Source organism: Filicampus tigris, chromosome 10, assembly GCF_054856515.1.
Source record: "Filicampus tigris isolate MCC_2025a chromosome 10, RoL_Ftig_1.0, whole genome shotgun sequence".
NCBI lineage: Eukaryota > Metazoa > Chordata > Actinopteri > Syngnathiformes > Syngnathidae > Filicampus > Filicampus tigris.
The window spans coordinates 14,100,776-14,122,952 of NC_141226.1; the positions used below are offsets into that span (position 1 = coordinate 14,100,776).

The 22,177-nt window shown below is 40.2% G+C and overlaps 1 protein-coding gene across 2 annotated transcripts in view; it reads left to right on the forward strand.

The window, feature by feature from the left end:
* Positions 1 to 22,177, forward strand: part of LOC147140931 (contactin-associated protein-like 5) — a 66,134-nt gene that overhangs the window by 27,479 nt on the left and 16,478 nt on the right. For both annotated transcript variants that reach the window (XM_086043512.1, XM_086043513.1), the window contains exons 5-17: positions 1,237 to 1,455; positions 4,730 to 4,905; positions 4,986 to 5,108; positions 7,910 to 8,189; positions 8,600 to 8,743; positions 8,809 to 8,983; positions 11,335 to 11,441; positions 12,124 to 12,243; positions 12,316 to 12,516; positions 13,646 to 13,808; positions 16,142 to 16,269; positions 17,491 to 17,661; positions 21,484 to 21,702. In XM_086043512.1, the coding sequence (XP_085899638.1) occupies positions 1,237 to 1,455; positions 4,730 to 4,905; positions 4,986 to 5,108; positions 7,910 to 8,189; positions 8,600 to 8,743; positions 8,809 to 8,983; positions 11,335 to 11,441; positions 12,124 to 12,243; positions 12,316 to 12,516; positions 13,646 to 13,808; positions 16,142 to 16,269; positions 17,491 to 17,661; positions 21,484 to 21,702 (2,226 nt within the window). The remainder of the gene's footprint in view (positions 1 to 1,236; positions 1,456 to 4,729; positions 4,906 to 4,985; positions 5,109 to 7,909; positions 8,190 to 8,599; positions 8,744 to 8,808; positions 8,984 to 11,334; positions 11,442 to 12,123; positions 12,244 to 12,315; positions 12,517 to 13,645; positions 13,809 to 16,141; positions 16,270 to 17,490; positions 17,662 to 21,483; positions 21,703 to 22,177) is intronic.

Genomic DNA, 22,177 nt, shown 5'->3' on the forward strand with positions numbered 1-22,177 from the left:
CACCTCGCTCACTCTCATAGCGAGGTACACCACCAACCCCGCATTTTGCACGTCGGCATATTTTATTGAAGGCAAGCTGTAAACACATTAGACAAACTTCATGTTTCAAACATGGGGGAGATTCGGCTTCAAGCCATAGTTAGCATTTTAAATTAAGGTTACAATTTAAAAGGGTTTTAAAAAAGGTTAGGGTATTAAATTAGGGTTTTGAGCCACATTAGGGTATCAAAAAAGGGGAAGTATTTCATATAAAGGTTTCAAATTGGGATTTTAAGCCATTGTTAGGGTTTCAAACAAAGGTTGGTTCAAAGTAGGTTTTCAAGACGTGATTTTGATTGGGGTTTCAAATTAGGGCTACAAGCCAGGGCTAAGGTTTCAAAGTCGGTTAATGGCTGCGATTTCAAAATAGGGTTTAAAGACGGAATTGGTATTTTAAATCAAGGGTTCAAGCCTGAGCAAGGGTTTCAATCACATGTTAGGGTTTTCTAATTAGGGTTTCAAGCCCAGGCTTGGGTTTCAAACTGAGGTTAGGGTTTCAAACTGAGGTTAGGGTTTCAAACTAAGGTTAGGGTTTCAAATTATGGTTTCAAGAAAGCATTTAACTTTAGAGTTTCAAACAAAGGTAAGGGTTTCAAATTTGAGTTTTAGGCCACAGTTCGGGTTCCAAAGTAAGGTTTCAAGACAGGATTCGGGTTTCAAGGTCTTCAAGCCAGGGCTAAGGTTTCAAAGTAGGATTTCAAGACATGATCAGGGATTCAAATCATGGCTTGGGTTTCAAAGTAGGATTTCAAGACATAATTGGAGTTTTAAGTCGTGGTTTCCAGCCACTGCTAGGGTTTTAATCACAAGGTAAGGGTTTCAAATTAGGGTTTCAAGCCATTTTTTGTTTTTCAAATGAGTGTTAGGGTTTCAAATCAGGGTTTCAAGCCACAGTTAGTATAAATTTAAGAGTGCCCATCCTGGGTTAGGATTTCAAACAAGGGTTAAGGTTTCAAATTTGAGTTTTATACCACTATCAGCGTTTCAAAATAAGGTTTCAAGACAGGTTTAGGGTTTTAAATTGGGGTTTCAAGACATGATTGGTTCCAAGTCAGGGTTAGGGTTTCAAGCCTGGGTTACTTGTAGTTGCTGTTTATCAGTTGAGAAAACTGCTGTGAGCGCTCTTCGAAAAGATGATAACTTCTTCTAACGATGAACTCGTTTTTCACGCTCCGCATCCTGCCTGCCGCTGGTCAGCGTCCGACGTGATGTCGTTGGACGGTGAGGGTGGCGCCGTGACGTTCTGGTGGAGCCACCAGAAAGAGGAGGACGAGCAGGAGCTGTCGCTCAAGTTCAAGAGTCTGAAGAACTGCGGGATGCTGCTGCATGCCCGTGGAGCCTCGGGACTCGGACTCAGCGTGGAGCTAGAGGCGGGAAGAGTCCTCATGGCCGTCACGGGACAACAACAACAACACGGTAACAACATGCTCCCCAGCAAAAAACTACACAGGGCTTGGAAACAACGGGGAGGGCTGCAGTGGCACATTTCAAGGTTGTATATTATTTATGAGGTGACGTTTTTGAAGGTTTTTATTGCTCAACGTTGCTTCCATATCCTGTGCGCGTTGTGGTGTAATTGTTGAAAGTCATAAAATGACTATAGGAGATCCATTGACTCACTTGTGGGTCCCGCTTTCATTTCAGACTTTTGTCATTAGCTTGGAGCGCTCAAGTGAAACTTAAGAAGCTTTCATCTTCGCTCCTCGTGTCTAATATTCACTCATAAGCAATAATCTTCTCTTTGTCTGCTTTTGGCTGAAACTTCCCATTTTCTCTGCTTATCTACTTCTGTTCTCTCTTTCATGTTTTCGCTCTCTAGTAAGCCTACATCCTTCTTTGTTTGACTTGATCATTTTTCTTCTGTTTGGATTTTTGGAATGAACTCTGACTTTATGCGCTTTGTCTTTTCTATCTCTGTATCGCAAGAAGTAAAAACATATTTACATTTCAATACAAATAGACATACTTATACTCAATTTAAACATGACAGAAACTACAACAACACTACACTACTACCAATCAAACGACACCAACAATTTATCCGCTACAGTCACTATAACTAAGAATAATCTGTACTAAAACTAAGACTACCGCTATTACTACTACTAAATCCACTTCTATCTATTACTACTCCTGTGGCTACTTCAAATACTACTAATACTACTTGTTCTCCTACAAATTCCACCAATACTCATAGTGCTACATTTACTACTTACCACCACTAATACTAGTTCTACTATTACTAATAATGAACCATACTATACTTCTGCCACTCATGCTACTGCACTACTACGACTTTTGATACTGCTACTACTAACTACCACTACTATGACTATAAGTCCTTTTACAGGTACTCGTTACACTTCTACAGCTACTAGTTCTACCTCTACTACTACAACTCCTACTATCACCATCATCTAAATACTGCTAATCCTACCAGTACTACTACTACTATTACTTCAAATTTAAGTCTACTTCCACTACTAAAGTTAACACCACTATCGCTAGTCCTGTTAGAACTCCTCCTCGCCCTCTTCCTACCAATACCAGTTTTACTGTACTACGACAACAACTATTACTAATAATAATAATACAGCAACAAATAATTATTACTACTATGCCTAATACTAGTAGGAAATACTCAACTACAATACTTCTAATGCTACTGTATGTGTATGCAGAAATATGGACCCCAAAAGAAGATAACAGATGTAATCAAACAATTTATTCAACCAAGGGAGCACGCATGATACGAGTAAGATAAAAAAAACACAAGGAATGACAAAAAAACTACACCTGACGAGATAAATTGCCGAATGCAGGTAAGAATAACTAAGGTGATTGGGCGAAGCAGGAGAGGAGCTAGCCGCCGAAAAAGGACTAACAACTAAAGAGTACTATGCAATAAATAAAGAGTATTCTTAGAGCACCAAAAGAAAAACTCAGCCTCTCGGCGACAGGAGCTAACCTACACAAGGATATCTACAAACTGAGAAAAACGAAAACCTGTAACCACTTACGTGGACAAAACGAGACGAGTACCGGACGGAATGTAGCAAAAAAAACCGCAATGCACACTGACAAATGTCAAGGAAAAATAATATTCCAATGACTAGCCCCTCTCTCTTCAGCGCTTATGAACCTAACTAATGATGATGACAAGCAGGTGTGTGATGAAGACTCCGCCCATCCATCTGTCTCAGTGACCGAAAAACAAACACATACTGTATTATTACAGCTACTTTTACTACTACTGCTAATACTTCACCACAACTACTACCATTACAATACTACTACTAATATCACAAATACTAGTGTTATAGGTTTAGGGTTGTTAGTTGTATTAAGAGGAGTATAAGTAGTATAATCGTTATTTGGAGCAATACCAAAACTACTTCTATTTTTTTCCATTATACTTCTTCTACTACTATTACTACTACTACTGCTAATATTAATAATAAAAATGCTACAATCGAATTCATTCCAATGCAAAAGATGTATGAAAACATATGGCCGCATCTGTTTGTCATATTTTTGTCTCGCTTCATGCAGTTGGTGTCACTCAAAATCGAGTCTTGTTATTGCGCTTCAGTGACAAAATAAGATATTTTTTCCCCGGATTGGGAATAAATTGTTGACGAAGATAAACTCCCGCCTCCTCATTTTGGGATGAAGATGTTTTTGTCCATCATCTTCCTCCACAGTCTCCCTCGACACCCACAGATACATTTTTAACGACTGCGTTGGGTTTCTTCTAGAGCTTTTCCTTCCTTCGCTCTCCCCGCAGAGCTGGACCGCGGGGAACCTGGCCCTGCTAATTTGGAGCCTCCGACACTCATCTAAGATTTATAACATCTCACGTTTGGCATGAACGGTGGAATATTTGGCTTTGCATCTCAACTTTTTTTCTTCCTGTGATGATGAGGAAGATGAAATAAGACAACCCGACTTTGAACCTCCTGCTGGGAGACAACATTGTCTTCACTTCTGAATACACAAATCTTTTCTCGCAACTTTTTTGATGTCTTCTCTGAAAGTTAGACTTCTATTTTGTCTTATTCAACACTCCAACCACACAGATCACAAATAGGCGACATGAGTCATTGTAAAACCACACCATTCCAAAGATAGTGCAAAGCCATACACAGCAAAAAAAATGGTTCGTATTATTCTCAAATCACGTAAAACTCTTGTTGCTAGGCAGGGTTGGCATTTAAATGATGATAATCCAAACAGAAAAGAAGTAATTATGTCGATAGAATTGAAAAAAACACCGAAAGCGAAAAGCAGTACTTAGTTTTAACACGGTACTAAACTAGGAAAAAAACTAAATTGCTATCCTGGATTACACGCACAAGAGAGGCTAGGTGTGTTTCTGTCAGTCAGTGAAATGGCGTCCTTGACTTCTGTGGCATTATCGATGGTATTACATGTGTTGAACCACTAGAGGGCGGAATATGCATGTGCGATGTGACTCCTCGGAAGCACATGAAAAGTGTTGTGCAGGCAGTTAATAAAGACGGCTCAATAGAAGAGAACATGCAGTGGTCTTGCATTTTAAAGAACACAACGCAACACATTCAGGCAGCACAGCCTCTGGAGTGTGTATGATTTCTGAGCATCAGACTTTATTTTATTTTTTGGTCCTAATGTAAAGTCACCATGACATCATCTGTTTTTTCCCTCCTAGCCCTGACTTCCAGTCCCAGTCGTCGGCATGGGGCCTCGTTAGGCAGTCTCTTGGATGACCAACAGTGGCACGTGATGGCGATGGAATGTCACGCCGCCCAGTGTAACCTCACCGTGGATCAGCACACGCAGACTGTGGACCTACCGCCACATTTCCATCACTGGCGCATCCAGCAGGTCTTCCAAAAATGAGTCGCTACCATCTGCCTTTTGTCTGTCCGTTGTGCTTCACCTTTTTCCACCCTCGTGTCTTCCAGCTGAGCGTGGGGGGATTTCCCGACTTTCCTGAGAGATTTCAAGGCTGCCTTGAGAATTTGGTGTACAACCAGCATAACCTGATTGCGATGGCCAGGGGAGGCGACCGCCGAGCTACCGTGACGGTCAGTTCATGGCGGCTTTCCTAATAAGGTCAAACGTCAAATGGACAGACAGTGATGACCTTCACATATTTGGTAATTGGCTTCACATTTAGCCAGCAACATTTTAATAAACAATGGAGTTCCTTAAAAAACTAGTACATCTAATCCAAGCTATGTTGTTTTGCCTTTGACGTTAGTCTTTGTTGTGTAGATGGAGATTGTGGTGGGGCACTGCCCCACTGGCCCAATCATGCAAATTTGCTACTGTTTTTAAGAACTGTATCCCACAAAAATACTCCCCACCCCCATAAGCATCTTTCACATATGTGAAAGACAAATGTATATTTGTTATATATACATACAGTATACAGAGATGGGCACTTTACCATATTTTGCCGCAACCTGGGCACCCATCCATCATCGTCCCTCCATCCTTATTCATAAGAATAATCCATCCGGGATATTATCCATCCTCATCCTTTTAAAGGGCTCCCGTCCTTACATTCCATCAGTCTGTCCACGCCGACTTCCCCGCCCCCCAGAGAAAAAACGTCCGTGCATGAGGCGCCGTGGGAGAGAGGCTAACGGCAGAGGTTTCATAATTCATAAACATTATTTTAAACTCATTAGCTGGCTAATGTCCTATTCATATCCACTTAGCGGCTGGGAGTAGCGGGAGTGGACTGAATTGTTTACTACGGTTTATGTCATCCAAAATAGTATTTGGCCAGGGCACATCACGAGAATATTTAAGATTGCGTTCTAACGCAATTCTATTGTGTTATTACCTCGACGAATAAGATAAGCCGATTCTGTATCCTGATACGCACAAATGTGCTGTCGCCTCATTCGTCACAGAGCAGGGGAGGGCCTAGGATCGTTACCGTAAGGGAACTGTTGTTCATTAATTCCATCGATATTTTACAAACTATTTTTTACCCTCACAAAATTATGGGACAAAGTGCGTCCCTTTACAACTCGTACTCGACTCATATTTATATTTCTAAATACGGGACAATTCGTTTTTCAAGGGACGGTTGGCAATCTTAGTTACTTATGATGATATGCAAGTTTATGCAAAAAGCTATTAAAGCAACTCCGGATAACTTTTCAGTGTTTGTTGCTTATGGCGGCACCATTTGGACAAAAGCGGTAGTGTTTTGCCTGAAGTCAACCACATTTCCAAGCAGCACATAGTGTCATACACTGTCATCCTGAGCTCTCACTCACCTGCAGTTGGGCTGAATTGCATTTCTGTTTCCAGTGGCTGTGTTTAGGATGGATGGCGATGATGTAGTGAATTTAATTGTGTCCAAACAATCTAATATAACAATGTTGAAATTTAACTTTGGTTTTCAACTGTATTTCCCCAATGAAAATATTTTATTAAGGTCGAAAACTTACCCGGTGTTGCTTTAAATTAGGCTAGTTTACAGGCATCTAGCTGTGAAATATATTTTTAAAACTGGCTACAAGCAGTAAAATTAAGCCAGTTTACAAGCAGCCAAGTAAAAAGTGAAACACTTTATAGCTAGTGAGAAATAAAATGTGGCTCCAGTTTGGCTGGTTACCTATAAAGCTGAAGATAAAAAGCCTAAAAAACGATTAAACTAAGAAGGATTTCAGTTAGCTAGCTATGAAATACATTTTTAAATTTATTACAAGTTATGACATTCAGTTAGTTAACAAGATACCAATCATCAAATTAAACACTATCTGAAATATATGGCTATGATCTATAATCTATTTTATTTACTTAGCAATGCAATTAAAACATAGTCCATAATTCAAATAATAAAAGAATATTCAGCGCGTCATTAAATGTTTGCATTTCGAAGATTTTTTTTTTTTTGTCACCATCTCAGTCTTCAATAAATGGTGTCTTGCCGTCTGACTGCATTGATATATATATATACAGTAGATCGCTTGTCCCGTACTGTCTTTTTATGATAAATGAGGCGTGAGGGCAAAGTAGCCTCTCAGAATAACACCTCCATATTAGCCACGTGGACCTCCCTTGCTTTTTAAAATTCATATTCAGTGGGGAGCATTTCTACTAAAGAAGTTCACACAAAAATGATGAATACTGGAGGAAGAAAGTGGAGCTATTCGCATGCTTGGTTAATGCTCCAATGGAGGGTCTTCAAGTGATGATCTCTCTAAAGGACAAAGGCAATCTGTTTATGTGTGTATATGTGTGTGTGTGTGGGTGTGTGTGTGTGCGTGCGTGTGTGTGTGTGTGTGTGTGTGTGGTGACTGCAGCTGTTTTTTTCCCTCCTTTTTCCTGTTAAGATGACTTTCCATGCCCCTTATGAACCTGAATTCACTTGAACTGCACCACAAACATTCTTTACATGGCATCTATGTGACTGTAGGTAGATTGAAGAGACAATAAAATACAATGACAAAAGAAAACAATAGCAATAACATAACCTCTGGAAGGGGAGTCAACAAAAAACAATAACAAAAGACAACAATAGCAATTACATTTTATGGCACCTAGTTTGAGAGGGGACAGACAGGAAAAAAGACAAAAAGCAATAACTTTCTTACATCTCAGTTAAATGTAAATCAGCAAAGTATTGTCATGATGTTGCATTGCATCCCAATATAAACAATCTGTCTTTCATTTGACTTTGTTTTTCCCCCCTTTTGCTTTGGTAATGCTATTGGCTGCTCATGGTTATGCTAATGTTGTTAATGTCGCGTTTAAGGAGACTCACTGATGAGGACGACGGTGACCCGAAGTCGCACGGACACGCCCCCCCTGCAGTTGATTAATATTCATGCTTTCCCTGTTTTGATTATTTTATATCTCCCAGGGCAATGTCACCTTCACATGCTCCCATCAGACGCTGGCCGTGGCCGCAACCTTCCCCGGGCCCCGAGGCTTCCTCCAGTTGCCCTGGGCTAGGGCAGTGACCTCGGTGTCTACAGGGGTAGTGTCTGTAGGGCTCCATTTCAGGACGTGGAATCGAGATGGGCTCCTGCTCACCTTCCAGCTCCCTCGGCAGGGCGGCGTTGTCTGGGTCTACCTGAGCGATGCCCGGCTCAGGCTGCGGGTACAGAAGGCTGACAGGGTACTGCTGGAGGTCAAGGCAGGTCAGTTACAGAACATGAAGAATAAGGTGTCACCTATGGTGTTGAAGTATGGGGAAACAATTATCAATGTTCCATACATCCTTTATTTATATTGTAAAAACGAGCTGTAAGGATTATACATAAGGCTCAAATTTTAGCACACATCAATAGTCTGTTATACCTTATAAATCTTATTTAAAGCCTTTAGTAACTCGATACCAATCAATATAAAACGTTTAAAAAAACAAATAATTAATTAAATTAATGAATTAAATGAACAACAACAATGACAACAAAGTGTCGACGGGAGAGGAGTGGGATGCGTATTAAATTCAATTTCGGGGTCAGTTTCAGAGCTTTTACAATGTAATTGTAAAAGAAATGGATACAGTACTGTACGTAATTGGGAGTCTGTGTGGACTGGTTGTTAGGTTCCGACCTGGATGACGGTCAGTGGCATTCTGTGGCTCTGAAGTCCAGACGAGGGCACCTGAGCATCAGCGTGGACAACGACGACATGACTCACTCCAGTCCTTCCTTTACTGTCGCCATAGAGAGGGACCTCTTCTTTGGTGGTAGGCAAATATATGACGTAATCATACCTTATACACGGTCACACTTTAAAAGTGTTTTGTTTAAGATTGTCCTGCGGAGGACGAGACACCGGAAGACTGCAGGAACCCTTTTGCCCCCTTCCAGGGGTGCCTTCGCCAGCTGACCCTGGACCAGCAACAAGTGGACCTCATCCTGGTGCAGCAAAGGATGCTGGGGAACTACAGCAATCTCTTGATTGACATGTGCGGCATCATCGATAGGTCGGTTTCTAACATGGAATTCAGTCTGTGATATCCTGCCATGCTTAGCTGGCTGGCTAAGCAGCAACATGTTGCAGTGTGACTTCATCTGATTTAATGTTCTATACAAAATGTTTTTAAACTTAAATGTTACATACAACTCTAATGCACCATACTTATGTCCATAAACCAATGTATCATATTTGTCACGGTTAATGCACTATACACCTCTAATGTAAGTTTACATCATATTTAATGTTCTCTGCAATACTGACAGAGATCATGTTTAAAGGTGAAGTCAACCCAAACATATTTTTTTCCAGAATATGTTCAAGGGGAAGTCAACCCATACATTTTTTTCCAGAATATGTTCTACGCAGGCCTACTAGTTGAAACAAGGCATTCTGTGATTAGTATTGTGTTTGTGGAAGATGAAAATTACACCCGTTTTTAGCCATCTTAGGCTCTGAGATAGCTAAAAATGGGTGGATTCCACATATTCCACAAACACAACATCCATCAGAATGCTTTGTTTCAACTAGTGAGCCTGCAGGGAACATATTCTGGGTAAAAAAATATACAGTTCTAATCTACTGTTTTATTTTAATGTTCCGTTCTAATGTACCATATCTACTGTGCATTTTATTTAATGCCCTATACAATTCTAATTTACTGTATTTACATACTTAAAGTCTATACAAATAACATAATAATCAATTGTATATTAACCTCATATTTAAAGTACTGTACACCTTTAACACGATAGTCATATACAACTCTAGTGTACTTTATTTACATATTTAATCTAACTTGATCTATACAACCCAAGTGTATATTTATATCATATTCAATGTTCTATACAGTACACTGCTAACATCTTTAATGTTCTATACAACTTTAATGCGCCATATTTACATTATCTTCAATATGCTATAACCCTCTAATATTATATGTAATATTCTATACTACTGCAATCTACCATAATTATATTTTATTCCATGCTGTATACGGCACGGTGATCGACTGGTTAGCTAGTCTGCCTCACAGTTCAGAGGTCGTGGGTTCGATCCCGGGCTCCGGCCTCGCTGTGTGGAGTTTGCATGTTCTCCCCCTGCCTGCGTGGGTTTTCTCCGGGAACTCCCGTTTCCTCCCACATTCCAAAAACATGCATGGTAAGTTGATTGGACAGTCTAAATTGCCCCTAATTGGCTGGCAACCGATTCGGGGTGTCCCCCGCCTACTGCCCGAAGACAGCTGGGATAGGCTCCAGCACGCCCGCGACCCTTGTGAGGAGAAGCGGTAGAGATAATGAATGAATGAATTCCATGTTGTACACACCTGCAGCATGTGTATGTATAGAATGTCCATACACTTGTCATTAAATGTACAGTACATGCATTATGTATATAAAATGACTTTTCCTTGTATTTTTCTGTCTGTTTTTGTTTCACAGAATTCATGGGGCAAAATCACAGTGGCCCCGTGGACTAATTAAGAAAAATCTCTGTCTTGCGTGAACCACGTGGCAATAATCCTGCCTCAGACCCTCAATTAGAGCACTAACGTCACACGGCGTGATGCTGCCGAAGCAGAACTAATCGTTTAGTTTGGTCTGGCTGCCGAATCGTCGCCCAATTAACGCGACGTTCACAACAATTATCAAACCTGTCGGGCGTAAAAAAAAAAAAAAAAAAAGAAGGGTCTCGAAACATGTTGGGAATAAAATGAGCCAACGCTTAACGAAGCGAGCTGGCGTCCTTGCCTAGGTCATGACTCTTTCATTTTGCATCCATCGTGTTGTTAGCGGTTAGCGTATAGCGGCTGTACGCTTGGTGATCGCGCTGATTGAATTGAACGCAAGTCAGGTGGAAAATGTCGTTTTCAACAGAGGGTCAGCGCGGTAGTCATACTCCACAGGAGCTTATTATTACGCCTACCCTCCAGTATTCTTACTGTAGTGCGTCAGGAACAAAACGTCACCCAAGTTTCTATCCAGGTCAACTGAATCAAAAGTCAAATTAAAACTCTCAAAACTCTCAAATTGAGTGGTTGGGCTTGATTTAAAGGGTGAGCAGCAAGGCCACATGTTTGCAAATGCAGTTTCTTAAAATATACATATTTATTTCTTCAATACATGTATACGTCTTGCAGGTTATCAGTCATCAAAAACCAATGGAAAAGGGGTAGAAAAAAAAGACAAAAAAAATCTAGATTAAACAAAAACTGGAAAAGAGTTATTTTCTACGTCCTAGCTTTCCAAACTATTCAAACTTTACTTTGAACATAAACTAACACAAAAAGTGTACTTTATTTATGTATTTATTTATTTATGTATTTATTTATTCATTATTTATTATTGTGTTTGTTTTCAGATGTTCTCCGAGTCGCTGTGAGCACAGCGGGCGCTGCACTCAATCCTGGACACACTTCCACTGCAACTGCAGCGACAGTGGCTACGGCGGCGCCACCTGCCACAGCTGTGAGTCACGGCGGAGCCAGTCTCCTAAATAAAAATATTGGAAAATAAATAAATAAAACCGAGGCTCTGCAAGTTCAGCTAGAGTCAGCACACTGTGACATTTCATTTGGATCAGCTGCTGTATTTCTTTGAGTCGCTTTGCACTGCTCAAAAAATAGATTGACCACCAGCTATTAATAAATGTCTTTAATGTTTACCAAAAAAGACCCCCAAATTTAACTGAACCAAAAAAGAGAAAACATTTCCGAAAATACATTTTAGCTACAACGAGGATTGTCCACAGTATAATAGCTTTCATGTTCACGAAAAATACATCTGTACAGATATTCAGTGAAGACGAAAAAATGTGTTTTAACAAACCATATATGTTATCTAAGTTATGGACTCTACAATGTCTTTCATATATCTAAAGAAAACTTGAGTATTTGTGAAACACTTTAAATTTTGCAGTGTATTTTTCAAGACACATATGGAATTATCGCTTGTACAACGTCGGGGGCATGTGATTTTAGAGGTTTCACTAAATGCTATAAATATCCCCATGTCACGTAGCCATAGCATGCTAAGAACATTAGCTAAAGGTTGCAGGCAAAAATGTAATTCCTTAGATTGTGGAACTGAATCTTGTGGGACTCTGTTATCAGCATTCTTCTGTAAACTTTTCTACTCGTTTCTCTGCTAGCGGTGTACGAACAATCCTGCGAGGCATACAAGCACAATGGCAACACGTCAGGATATTTCTACATTGACGTGGACGGCAGTGGCCCCATAAAACCGCAAATGGTTTACTGCAACATGACAGGTGACGCACACGTTGTTTGTAGAATTACCATCTATCTGCTTGTTTGTCTTTATCCGCCATTTTGTCCACCAGAGGAGAACACGTGGCTGGAGATCCCACACAACAACACCGAGCTGACCCCAGTGAGGCCATCTAGTGGTGAACATCAGCACCTTGTGCCACTGCACTACTCTGCCAACGAGGAGCAGCTGTTGGCTGTAATCAGCCAGTCAGACCACTGCCAACAGGAAATGGCCTACCACTGTAGGAAGTCCCGCCTCCTCAACACTCCAGGTAAGGTCAAACTTTGTTTATTGTTTAGTGAGAAAAAAAATAAGTCCGAAAAAATGTGACATACAAAAAGTGGCAGTGCAGGAGAGGCACACGTCTCCATGGCGGAAGCATAATGGACTTGTTGGAGTCTCTGCAATAGATTGAAGTGTGCAAAGTACATTTATAATTGATTGCAAGATCTCCACTCGCAAATGATGTAAAGTTGGCTGCTGTGAAGTGGCCACTTTGCGGGACACAGTATTCCACCACGTTTGTGTCTCCGTATGTGAAAGAAGAGTCTGAAAAGAGTCAGAAAACAAGAGTCGGTAAAGTAAATTCAGAATAGAAGAGTTAGGAAAGAGAGTCGACAAAAGAGCCAAGTAGTACGAGAGTCAGAATTGTTGGGAAAGTACGGTCAGGAGGGAAGAGTCTGGAAAGGAGAGTCTTAAAGTAAAAGTAAGGAAAAAAAGAGTACCAAAACTAGTGTCCTAATAGAAAAAGATCTAGGAAAGGGTTTCTGAAAAGAAGACTCCTGACAGTAGTCTCAAAGGAAGAGCCTCCATCGAAGAGTTTTAATCAAGGAGTCAAACAGATGAGTCTGGGAAAAAAAAGTCAGAAAAAAGGAGCCCTGAAATAAATCAGAGAGAAAAGCTGGAAGAGAACAAAAAAAAGTCAAGAAAGAAAAGCCTGAATCCCCCCCAAAAAGTGAAAAAAAAAGAACAGTCACCAAAGAAGATTCCAGAAAGAATGTAAGAGTCTGGAGAATAAGAAAAAGAGTAGAATGAGAGTAGAAATGGGATGGTCAGAAATGCTGAATGTAGAAAAGAAGCACTGAAAAAGAAATGAGACGGATCCGAAAACAGAAGTGTCAGGCAAGAAGAGCTTGGGAATGAAGGGTTGGAAAAGAACAGTCAGCAAAGGAGGTATCCGAAAAGAAAAAAACACTGAAAAAAAGGAAGCCAGAGAACGCATGAGCGCAAGACAGAACAGATGTTTGAAAAGAAGAGTTAGGAAAAGAAGAGTCAAGTTAGACCTCAAAAATCAAGAGTCCATAAAGAAGAGTCAGGAAAGAATAGTCCAACAATAGAGTTGTTAAAGACTCAGCAAAGAAGGCGTTGTCCAACATGTTCATGTTTGTGGTGAATTCCAGAGGGCTCCCCCTTGAGCTGGTGGCTTGGCGGTGCCGCTCCGGGTGGACGTCAGAATTATTGGGCCGGCGCTCAGCCAGGCAGCCAGCAGTGCGCATGCGGCCTTCAGGGAGACTGCTTGGACCACAAACGTTACTGCAACTGTGATGCTGACAGCGCAGAATGGTAACTATAGGAACCAAATATGGGTCAAATGTTTGTATGTACTACTTGTGTTGAGCACTGTGTGGCGCTGTCACTAAGAGTATATAAGAAAGGAGAAATAAACTGTGTACAGGTGTTGACTGGGAAGGGCATACAGGTTTTTGACCGCTTCGTTTTGGCGGAACTTATGTTTCAGATGCTTTGTGTTTTATGGAGATTTTAATTCTTGGAAAGTGACAAATAAACGACGTATTTTAGAAAATGGCTTACGGACTCTCTGTTGACGGACACAATCAGATAGCAAGCAAACAAAGACGGACCAATCCAAACCAGCAACACTTCACTAGCCCAGTATTAGACTGGCTATTATAGTAACTATGCGCAAATAGTCAACAACAAAAAAATTGTTAATGGCCCAAAAAATGTTTAAGACACAGTATGTAATAGTCGGGATTCCTTTTCATGAATTTTTAATTGAACCTAACATACTGAATGGGTTTTCATGATTGAACACTTTGTGCGTCTTTAATGGATACAAAACGATATGGAATCGCATATCTTCAGATTGAATTGCGCCCCTTCCATATGTGAATGAAAATCAATTACGTCAAAACGTAGACCGTTGGATACAGTCAAAATACGCTATGTTAGAGGTGTAAGTCCTTTGAATATGACACAAATAGGGCAGCTGAGGTGAGTTGAGTACTTTAGTACTTATTTGGTGTTATGCAGCTTTAAAGGTGCCTAGGCCACATGGGCTTATTAGACACAAAAGTGAACAGTGGGCAGACATCCACAAACACATCAAACAAAGAGCACTGAAGCCAAACACTTAACACAAACAAAGCCAAATAAAATTGGCTACTTGAACAAAAACTTGAGTATTTCTTCATCTGACATTGCAGACAAATATACAGCTACATCAGACAATTTATAGAATTATTGCCTCCTGAAATCATGATACTAAGGGAAAGTAAAACAAACAAAAAAATACGTTCATTTTTACGATCAGTGAAGTGACACAAACAACATATCCGCTTCTCTTCTGGGATAGTATGGAAGCATCCAGTTTCCAGAGTATCTCACACGCACTGAACTCTAGGCTCTGGTCGGGTGTAAGTGTGGTATTATGCAGTTCTGGAATCAGGACCAAAGATGATCATTCAACAAGCTCCGATTTACGCAAAACTTCATTTTACCAGCTGTGCTTATACATTCCAGAATCAAATCTTTAATAGCTCTAACATTACATCTAAATTTATTCCCAGTCCTTCTACACCCTCCAAATGTACTGTATGTTCGAGCCGTGTTGAAATCAAATTCAAATTCTTTAGAGCCATAAGTGATGGTGAAGTGGTGATGAAAATTAATGAATGAGCTGTGTAAGTAATATAATAAGCGAAAATGACTCCGCTCTCACGTACCTTCGTGGCTGACCAGTTCCTTCTCATTGAAGCATTGCAGCGATGTGTTTTTAACAATCTCTCTCTCAATCTCGAGGCAGCGAAATGACGCATGGCTCCCACAGAGTGACAGCAATGAGACAGTTTTGCAACACTTCTCAGACAGTTCAAGTGTCCAAGAGTGTTACTAGATTTGTTCCCGAGTGATTTTCAACACTTTAAATTCGTTAATAATGCATGAAAGTAACAGACGACCGAGGGTGGGTATCGATTTGTGAACAAGTATGTAATTGACCATATTTGGACATAACAAGATTTCCACCTGAGAGTGATGATTTGCCGCATGAGAGTTGTATAGCCAATGACAATAATGTTAAAGTTGTATAGAACATCAACTATTAGACATTTACTGCGCTGTAAATGTGCTACATTTTAGGTGTACAGAACATAACCATAAACAGAAACATTGGACACTTTTTGGATCTTTAACACTGACCTAATACAAATACATTTTTTGTGTTCGTCATTATTGCAGACACATTTTAGTCTTCAAGAATCTAACAATGGCTTTCCCATTCAACATTAAACATTCAACACTTTTTTTGTGCGTTTTGAGCAAATTCAGTTTTCAGGACAAGACACTTTACAGTCTTCAACTAACCGAACATGTATGTTTTATGATGAGGCTGTGCATACAGCGTTCTGTGCATTTGCTCTTTGCAACCTCCTATGTTTTATTCACACTGTTAGCGCTTGTGCTTTACATTTTCCTGTCAGAGCGCAGCTCAAATGTCTATTTCTAGTGGTGAAATATTTCAATATTTCATACAAGGTGCTACCTTTTGGTCCTGGATTGAATTAGCACAGACGTGCATGACATGATAACTATGAATAATAAAACGACAAATGTAATAAGAATACTGTATACGGTATATATTTTCCTCCCTACAGGGCTGAAGATTCAGGCTTGCTGATCCACAAGGAGAGCCTCCCCGTGCGGGCCCTGGTACTGGGCGACGTGTGGAGGCTCGGCTCAGAGGCCGCTTACCGGGTGGGGCCGCTGCGTTGCCATGGCGATAGTAAGTCCAGTCACCTATGGAAATAAATTAATCATGCATACATACAACCGCATAGAAACATTCATACATTAGTTAAAAGTAGTCACATGGGGATGACTGTGGAAAAGTGTTCTGTGGACTGTGACAAAAGGGCCCCCAGTTTGAGTCTCACATACAGCATGCATATAAATATGACATTTTAAGATGGATTTACACTGCAAGTCCAAAGGGCCAGTTCTGATCGAATGCCTATTTCAGATTTTTTTTTTAATATTCTATTTACTTTTTAATTACATATTTGGACAATTTTTGATTGATTTTTGATTTTTTGATATCCAAACACCACCAATGTATCTAATTTAATGAGTCTTGAGAAAAGAGTCAGAAAAGACGGTTTGGGAAAGGAGTCTGATAAGAAGAATTAGAAAAGAAAATTCGAAGAATAGAGAAAGAATAGTCGGAAAAGAATATTGGGAAAAGTTGAGTCAGGAAAGGAGTCTGAAAAGTTATTGAAAAGTGTTAAAAATCGGAACTGAAGTGTCTGGAAAAGAGGAGTCGGAGAAGAAGAATTAGGAAGGGAGTCTGAAAAGAAGGGTCTGGGAAAAAAAGTGTCCTGATTTGAAGATTCTGAATGAAAAAATCAGCTGAAAAGTTTAGAAAGAAAACTTTGAATGGAAAAGTCTGAATCGAAGAGTCAAGATGAAAAACAGTCAGAAGAGTCTCAATAGAAGATCCTGGAAAGAAGAGTACTGAAAACAAGAATGGGAACGATTCTGAGAAGAAGGGGTCTGAATCAAAGAGTCAACAAAGAAGAGTCTGAAATGAAAAGTTCAATTGAAAAATCAGCGTCCAATAAAAAAAGAAGCATCAGATTAGAGGGGTCTGAAAAGAAGAGTCAGAATTAAAGCATTGCCGTAGAGAAGTCGGACAAACAATAGGGTGTCTGCAAAGGTCTGTATGCAGCAATCTGAATTTAAGTGACCAAATCGAGTCCCAAACACAGAATTGAACAAAGAGTCATACAAAAAAAGTACAGAAAGAAAAGTCTCAATCAAAGTGTCAGAAAAGAAGTTAATCTATTTTATTCCTCTGTACACTGCCATAACGCATATCCCAATCGTGCCACTTGAGGGTAAAAAATGAAAAAATCTGAATTTAATCACTTGAATCAGATCATATAAATCCAGCCTTAGATCATTAAAAATGCATCAATCCATGAGTGAAATAATTTTCTCCCCTCAGAGAATTTCTGGAACGCTGCCTTCTTTGCGACAGAGACGTCCTACCTCCACTTCCCGACATTCCACGGCGAGCTGAGCGCCGACATCTCCTTCCTGTTCAAGACCGGGGCTCCCTCCGGTGTCTTCCTGGAGAACCTGGGCATCAGGGACTTCATACGCATCGAGCTCAGCTGTGAGTTGGCGCCCCAGGGCTTTCTTTATATGCCGTGATATGTATTAATTGCCAATTAAACTCGCAGAGTGATGTTTTTTTTAGCCTGTCTGACATCCTGCAAAAGAGACTCATTAGGGCTCTAACAGGATTTACCTGTGTCGTTCACACAGCCGATACAGAATCCCACAGTTGGATAATTGAGTGTCACATGTTCACTTCATTTCCATCTTTCTGCGACTGCCTTTCACATTCACCGTCCCGCCTGGGTTATGCCTGGATACGACCTAAATCTGCTTTAGTCTTCTGTTTCTCTGTACCTTTCACACGGAATAATGAGACAAGAAAAAGACTTTCTACTTCCATACGAAATTCCCGCCACTTCCCAACAAGCAGCAGTTTAGCAGATAGTGAACAATTTTTCAAAAAAGATTCTTCAAGCCGTTTAATGTCACTCCAACTCAAAGTCTACAGTCAAGCTAAACATGAAACAAAGACAATTACGTTGTGTATTCAGAATACCAACAGAACTTTTCCTTTAAGTCGCTTTAATGCAAACATGTGCGGGTGTTATAATGCTTCAGGTAACAGATATTTGAACACCAGCAGTGCAAGCAGGCATATCCTTTGTCCCCTGCAAAAAAATGAATATTACAGTAGCACTTCCAGTAGCTTAGCTGTGAAACTATTTCATTTGTGTCTGCATAATTACCCACCGCAAGAATTCATCATGGTGCACAAACGCAACTAAATTCTTTATATCCCATTTATCTTTTTATCGTCGGCCACATGGCATAATTGCCTAAGTCATTTTTCACTGTTTATGGAAAACAAGAAAAAAAATGTAGCACATTGGTATTTTTTTATTGATATTTTAACAAGAACTTCAACCAGATGGTTGGACAAGTACCTGTAAGCAAAAGGAAAAAGACCCAATAAAAAATACCAATGTGTGTTCTAAAAAAAATTACGTTTTTTTTTCTTGTTTTCCAAACATATTGAAATATGACATAGGCAATTACTGTATGCTATGTGGCCGATGATATGTTTGTACAGTTATGATAGAGTGCCATTTTCCTGAATAAAAAAACACTTTCACAATTAAATTTGTTTTTTTCTGGAATAGATCACAGTGTATCCCCAAATATTCGTGGTTCCGCACCCTTTGATTCACCCAAATGAGGATTTAAAAAAAACATTGTTTTAAATATATACTGTTTAATGTTTTGTGGAAAATGTTTATTGGCGGCATATCCCTGCTTATTTAAGATTTTTTGGGGTTAAAAACTTATAAAACATTATAATGGCCTGTTATGGCATTAACATTCATTTCAATGGGATGATTTGAGAGTGTTTTGAGTTACGTGCATGGTCACGGAACAAATGAAACTCGTATCTCCAGGCATCACTATACTGACAAATAATTTTCTGTAAATTAAGTACTATATTCTTCATTCATTTTTACACCGTGCTTCCAAATCTGCTTTCGTCCCCTATACCAGGTACAATATGATGAGACGTGAAAAAGACAGCTTTGACAAGCCTTGAAAGAGGCCTCTGGGTGTCATTTCGATGTGATTTAGTTTGCATGAGAATGAGACGGTTGTTTACGACGTGAAACTTTGACGAGTCTGCGCACTTTCATTTGTGGTGCCGCCACGGTCGATGTGGGAGTTGAGGGGACAAAAACAACAGCTAATGCAGGGACGCTCTGGGGAAATCACCAGGTTCCAGCTTGGAATACTGCCGCTCTGCTCCCATCGCGGGGTAACTCTGTCGCCAGGCTCCCAAGAAACGGAGGGAGTCGGAATATTCTTTCATCTCCTCCTCGCGCCCGCTGCTGGCGTTCTGCTTGGCCAGCACTCTGCTAAATCTTTCAGGAGGCCGATATGCTCTGGCGGCACTCCGGCACGCGGCGATCCATAACGGGCCCGAGGCAATTATATCAACAGTGCAAATGAAAATGGTCACACAATACCGAATGGCTTCTTCTTCTTCTTCTTAAGCCCTGGAGGCTCGAGCTGCTGCACAGATACCATTCTCAATGCTTGCAGAAATGGAGTCGAGTGTCAGGAACAAAATTGAAGTAGCCCTAGGAGTGAACCCTGAGGGATTTCGTAGTAAGAGGAGATACAAACACCGGAAAGAGATTAGCTTCCTTTGGCACAAACCTTTGGGGTTTGTAGTAGACTCTATTTAATGATAATGTTTACAAAGCCCTGTACTTAAAGTTGGGCGGCACAATATACGACTGGTTAGCACGTCCGCCTCACAGTGAACAGGTTGTGGGTTCGATTCCGGCCCCGGCCTTCCTGTTTGGAGTTTGCATGTTCTCCCTGTGCCTGCGTGGGTTTTCTCCGGGTTCTCTGGTTTCCTCCCACATTCCAAAAACATGCATGGTAGGTTAATTGATCACTCTAAATTTCCCCTAAGTGTGATTGTGAGTGTGTGTGTGTTTGTCTCTGTGTGCCCTGCGATTGGCTGGCAACCAGTTCAGGGTGTCCCCCGCCTACTGCCCAATGACAGCTGGGATAGGCTCCAGCACGCCCACGACCCTTGTGTGGATAAGCGGTTAGGATAATGGATGGATGGATGGATGGATGGATGCACTTAAAGTGCAATAAAGTTGAAACTGTCCTTAATTCACGACAGTCTTTTGGGGGGTGGGGGGTAGGGTTTAGTACTGATGTCATTTTTACAAACCTATTATATAAGCGCCAATATTAAGCTCACCCAAGTGTTACTTTAAGGTCATTAAGAATAACCTGATTTCATAAGTGAATTTAACGTAAGTGTTTTGGTAAATGTGAATGGCAAAATGTTCAATTGGAATCAAATATGCAATGTACCTTAAGTACTGTGTGTGTGTTTTTCATAATCACTGAAGCCAATTAAAATATATATATATATATATATATGTTAGGTTCGTTAAAGTCCCGAGTATTCAAATGTCACAAAAAACACTTACGATATGTTAAATTCATGAGAAATTGACATTTCCCCACATCCTCCTGTAGGGAACATATAATGATTTTGTTATCAGCCTTTTCCCAAGAATTTTTGTGGTTTGTTAAAAAGAATAAAATAAATTGTTGTGCGGTCCCCCTGAGATATCCTTGGACCTCCAGCTCACACCACAGGAAAAAATCCTAGCTCCACCAGTGAAATTGATCTGTCTTTCGGGAACCTAATGTAAGTGTTTTCTTCAACGTTGAACACTAAATTGTCTTCACTGTTTATGAAAAATGTATGTTAGCTTTGTTAATCGCACAAAAAAAATTCAAAGTTTACAAAAACAAGTACATCAGGTTCATCAAAGACGAAAAAAACAAAAGTTTGTAAAAAAAAATAAAAAAATAGATTGTTCATGAAAATATATACATGCAGTTAATCTACGATTTAATGCTATGTTAAGTCTGTCAACGTGATAAAAAAATATGAAATCACTTATTTTAGTTAAAGCAGCACTGGGCAAGAAATTGCTCACCTTGATAATAAAATTTTTACAACTCTTTTGATGAAACATTGACTTTGAAGTACAGTAGTTGAACGGGACTTCATGCCCTGAGGGGGTCTGTATTGTTTTTACTGGCCTAAAGTCCATCGAAGACAGTTCAACGTATTCGATTCAAATACTAAAATAGGAGATTTCGTAAACGTTGAACTCTTTGATAGACTTAAAATGGCATTTAATCTTAAATGAACCGAACGTATGTATTTTCACAAACAATCAATGATGGGGTCTTTTAAAGTTTTTTAGCTTCTAACGTATCTTTATCAAAGACACAAATAGTGATTTGTTTGAAAAATTAATTTAGTGGTCTCTATGTTGTCCACAACCAGCTCCCACCCGTGTTCTGTTCTCCTTCGACGTGGGCAACGGTCCACTGGAGGTTGGCGTGGACTCGAACTCCCCACTGAACGACGAGCGCTGGCATCGGATCCATGTGGAGCGCAACGTGAAGGAGGCGTCGCTGCGATTGGACGCCATGCCCGTCGCCACCCGCCAGGCGCCAGCCAACGGACACATTCACCTTCAGCTCAACAGCCAGCTTTTCATCGGTGAGCCAACCAAATTGCGTACCCTGCCAAAGCCGAACCCTTAACTGGAAACTTTTTAGTGTTGATGTGTGTTTATCTTCTTTCTCGCTTAAGAAATGTACATTTACCACTCAGTTTGCAACTGAAAAATATTAGCATACCCTTCGTAAAAGCAATAGCCGCAACTGCATAACGAACCGAACTGAACCGAACCACGAGGTGTAATTATGTAGTTCCTACGTTTGCTAGCTGAGATTCAATAGCTCCTGTCTCTTTGCTGCTTAATACATGCATATTTACCATAACATAAATGTACCCTTTGTGATGAAAATGTGAAAATACCCAAAGATGCATCCCATGCCAAATTGACATGAACTAAACCCCAGAGTAGAAAGATTATTTCAGTTTTTTAACACGTGTGGTCATTAGCTTAGCTTTTTTTTTTTTTTTTTTTGCTCCTGGCCATTAGCTTAGCTTTTTTTGGCTACTGGCCATT